Genomic DNA, 4229 nt, shown 5'->3' with positions numbered 1-4229 from the left:
TTAGTTGTTCTTAGTGAGGTTTTAATAAGTTGTGACTTAAACTGGAAGGTACTTACCTTGACTTTCATAGCCTACTCAACTCTAACCAAGCCAAGGCACATTTTGGCTACCTTAGCTTGTTAAATATTTAACCTTGAATTTTAAGGTTGAGCCTCATTTGTTTAAACAGCCGGTGATCAGTTTCGGAGCATAAGCTTGTTCATGAGTTGCTTATTTTATCTAATGACCTTACCAACTACTGATCAATTGTTTAAGTAACAGGCTTTTTTGCCATGTTATTTTAGTTAAAATTTTCTAATATTTATGCACCACTCTTATTTAAGCCTAAATAATGAACTGGGCCAGCTAGTTAGGAATGGTCCTTTCCCAAGTCATTTGGTGATTCATAGATAGATCTAATATACCAAATTCCGGTAAGCATATACATCATAAACAATGCATTCAACTTCAGCTTAGGGATGGAAGTGCCTTAGAATCAAATACAATTTTACATTGTATTCTGCTTCTATATGGATTTATTGGACTTGATCTACTGCTTAAGAAAATTCAAGGACATCAAATTGATTATAAGGCCAAAATATTCTAAAACTGTTTTTGTTGCTTCCACAGCTTTGGTTGTGTAGCTATTTATATGCTGCTTGAATTTTCCATGGAAGCTTTCTAGAAAGGATTAATTGTCCTTCGACTTATTTCTAATTGGTTGGTTCAAAGATACAAATTGCCATTCTAAAGCTTTAAAAAATGTTTTGCTTTTCCATAGATGATGCATTGGCAAATGACAACCATGAAATCTGCCAACTCCATTGGATCACCACCAGTTAGTGAGAAATTTAAAGCTCTTCATTGTTCTCTAAGAAAAGCTCTCTTCCCTGTCAACTCCAATGATAGCAGAAAACCTCTTGAGGATCTCTCTTCCAAAGGCCGAGTATGCCCAGTACCCTTTGAGCCAAAGACTCCCAAAACACCAATTAACATGACCTCCTGCACAAATGACAACTCCAAAATGATTGACACACCACTTGATAAATTTATTGCATGCGCTTCTAATTTAAAGGTATGGAGAAGCATGTTGGTCCTCTCTACTCGCAGAACTATTATCATCTACCATACAGAGCTCCCTCATTCAAGAATATATTGACCTCTTGAATACAGCCAACATGTGAATGATAGCTTTTCTATTAAATTCCTTCATTTTTCTGTCTCTCTTTCAATGCGAGACTTCAGAAACATCACGGGAATTTTAACAAAACTATTAGTAACCATCACAGCCTATTATATTAAAGCATACAGCAGTAACATCATGAAAGTTTTAGCAAAACTATCCAGTTATGGACATCATAAATAGGACTAAAGTGTTTATTAAAAAGTAATTAGAGACAGAGGTTCCTGCCAGACTATTAGTTACCATCATAGCCTACGCCAATCACACCATAGACTATGCCACTCACACCTCATCCTGCTTAAAGACCACTCGTCCTCCATCCTGCTTGAAGACCCCTCGTCGTCACTGCATCTGAAAGAGAGAAGTTAGCTATTAGTATGATGATAGACCGGATCAATACATATCACAGAGCAAGATTGCTACCAAATGAACGCAAAAACCAAAATAACTTACGGGATAGAAAATCTTAATGCTTTCTGTCTTAAGTTTGCAATGTCCTTTTTCAGCTGGGCAAACCGCATGATTAGCTCCAATTGTTCAATTTTCAACTCCCTCTCAATCTTTTCCCTTTCGGACTCCATTCCTTCCTTCTTCACCAGAGACTCAACATTATTTCTTTCTCCATCATCGTTTCTATTTGGCTGCGCCTCTTCCTTCACACGCTTTGCCTCCTTACCCGCTAGGTTGCTCTTTGCTGGGCGCTTTCCGGGTATTGTAGGGGTTGGCTTCACAGTTGGGTCTTCTTCTTCTTCAGACGACTCTTCTGCGGATGCTTCCTCTTCTTCAGACGACTCTTCTGCGGATGCTTCCTCTTCTTCCGACGACTCTTTTCGCGCTTCTTCTGAAGCTTCTACTACTTCTTTCGAGGAGTCCGGGACCGGCGAATACTCTTCGGAGTCAGGAATCTGCACATCTTCTTCTTCGGAGTCGGGGACCTGCACATCCTCTTCTGGGGTTGGAGAATCCGGGGCCATTACAGAATGAGAGAGGGCGGGAATGTCAAGGGTGGTGAGGGTTGGGCCTTCTCAAATTTGGAGGCAGGGTTTTATAAATAATCTTCGTTTGCTTCTTTTAGCGTTCCCGATTCCTGCCGATTAAGGAGCTGACAAAGTTAGGAATCGAAAACGATTTTTCACATTTATTTGTGCTTCTTTTGGCGTTCCCTATTGATGCCGATTGAGGAGCCCTCGCGGTTAGGAAACGGAATCGATTTTCCGCTTTTTTTTTTTTTACATCTATTTTATTCTTTATTTCATTTTTAATAATAATTGTTGATTGGAATTACAATACAATTTCCCTAAATTTTTTGGATTGTGTTCTATTAAAATTTTCTTCTTAACAAATAAAGTAAAAAATGATATTTTATTTGTATATAAAATAAAAAAAAAATCATGTTGAAACCAATGCATTTTAAAACAAATTCAAAGGAGAGTAATGGAAGAAAAATTTCTTTGGATTTATTTATTTTCATGGATTCTTTTAATATGCTATAAGCATTTAACATAATTGTGGATACTAATTGCTTCTTTTCTCCAACACAATGATAACACCACCACACACTTAAGGAAAGCACTAACAAGAAAAAATAAAATCGATTTTTTTGACTCTTTTCTTTGAAATTAAACTGTAGACATAAAAAATTAATGGATTAAATTATCACTAATTTGGTCTTCCAAAAAAAAAAATGATATCCTCTTATGGATAAGTTTCCCTAATTTCCAACTATAAAAAGGATAATAATAATAATAAGAAAATTATTATTATTATTATGATTATTATCTTCTTGGTAAAACCTCTTAGGAGAAGAAAATTTGCTAAAATCAAGGAACTAAATCCCTTAAATTAAACAACTAAAATTCGAGAATTTGAAATTCAAATTCCCTATCTTCACCTATAAATAGATGTGTCTTCTATCAAGAGGAAAGGAAATTCACAAATCAGAAAAATTCAAAAAGGAAAATCCTAAGGAGAAAATCCAAAGGTAACTTTGTATGGGAAAAGGGGCTTCACAACAAAAGAAAGAGCTTCATCAAATCTTCCTGCAAGTTCGGTAAACGGCAAAAGCACTGCTACACGCGTTCTTCGCCATTCAACAAGGTCATTCGGGAATAAGCCACTTGTGACCCTCGATTAATCTTCGAAATCAAGAAAACGTCATCGTCGTCTTCCAAAGTGTGATCAAAGCAAAAGAATTAGAGGGAAAATATTCTTTTGGAAATAATATTATTTTGGAGATTGTACCCACAATATTTTAATTTCAATAAATATTTTGTTTGTACTATTTTTCTATTTTGTTTTGCTAATTTTGCAGGAATTTTGGTGCATACAAATTTCTGGCACACCCGGTGGGACATCTCTGCCTCTCATCTCTTTTGTTAGAAGATTGATTTCTACCATGTCGATGACACCCAAAAGAACTCAAGTTGTGCATGTCAACAAGGGCAATGACAAGCTCATCATTGCTCAATCGACACATGATGCCATTATGGGCCCCATGACTCATAGCAAAGCAAAATAAATATCTTCACTCTCAACAAAACAAACAAGTGAGTCTGCTTGTTTACTAAAACTGGTAAGAACACGTGACAAGCACCAACCACTCATCACCTTGGTCTCTTTGGGGGCAAAAATCCATAGTCCTTATAGCAGGAGAAAATTCCCTTCAACACTATAGGACTTTAGGGATAAATCTCCTTGCTTTATTATCGATGCCAACTTTAGCACTAGTTCATACTCCGGATCGCTAACTGGAATGTCAAAGGAGGAAAACTACTCTAATCATTCCGACTCTTTTACTTCTCCCTTCTCGATGACTATGTCGGTAATGACAACTAGCACTACATCTGTAGAGGAGCAATTAGCAGAGATGGCTTGCGCCATTGCCAAACTTACCAAGACAGTTGAGGAGAAGGATATGTAGATAGCATCCCTCATAAACAAAGTTGAGGCATAAGTACAAAATACAGGTGAGTCAAGTCAAGGATTCAACCACCTTTCGAATGTTGCATCTCCTCTCAATGATGCACTACATTCATCTAGGACAATGCAAGTTGAGAGACAAGCGGCA

At 36.9% G+C, this 4229-nt stretch overlaps 1 protein-coding gene across 2 annotated transcripts; it reads right to left on the bottom strand.

Moving 5' to 3' along the window:
• Positions 1-815: 815 nt before the first annotated feature.
• Positions 816-2218, bottom strand: LOC117905200 (microfibrillar-associated protein 1-like). Of its 2 annotated transcripts, XM_034818145.1 has the most exons (3): positions 1616-2218; positions 1406-1513; positions 816-981 (listed from the first exon to the last, which is right to left on the bottom strand). In XM_034818145.1, exons 1-2 carry the CDS (start codon positions 2134-2136, stop codon positions 1408-1410), a joined length of 627 nt encoding a protein of 208 aa, XP_034674036.1. In that variant the 5' UTR covers positions 2137-2218; the 3' UTR covers positions 816-981; positions 1406-1407. The 2 variants fall into 2 exon arrangements, with proteins under 2 accessions (XP_034674036.1, XP_034674035.1); XM_034818144.1 differs by lacking the exon at positions 816-981 and having other exon boundaries at positions 1159-1513.
• Positions 2219-4229: the final 2011 nt, after the last annotated feature.

The sequence above is a fragment of the Vitis riparia genome, chromosome 17 (genome assembly GCF_004353265.1).
Source record: "Vitis riparia cultivar Riparia Gloire de Montpellier isolate 1030 chromosome 17, EGFV_Vit.rip_1.0, whole genome shotgun sequence".
In the NCBI taxonomy this organism is placed as follows: Eukaryota; Viridiplantae; Streptophyta; class Magnoliopsida; order Vitales; family Vitaceae; genus Vitis; species Vitis riparia.
Note: the sequence above shows the minus strand (reverse complement) of the source record. Positions and strands in the feature narration are given on the sequence as shown.

Excerpts from the sequence above, each read along its gene's own strand:
- LOC117905200 (XM_034818145.1), bottom strand. The coding sequence starts at position 2,136 with ATGGCCCCGGATTCTCCAACCCCAGAAGAGGATGTGCAGGTCCCCGAC. Across the intron at positions 1,514-1,615 it reads GCATTAAGATTTTCTATCCC|ATGCAGTGACGACGAGGGGT; the intron begins GTAAGTTATTTT and ends TCTCTCTTTCAG.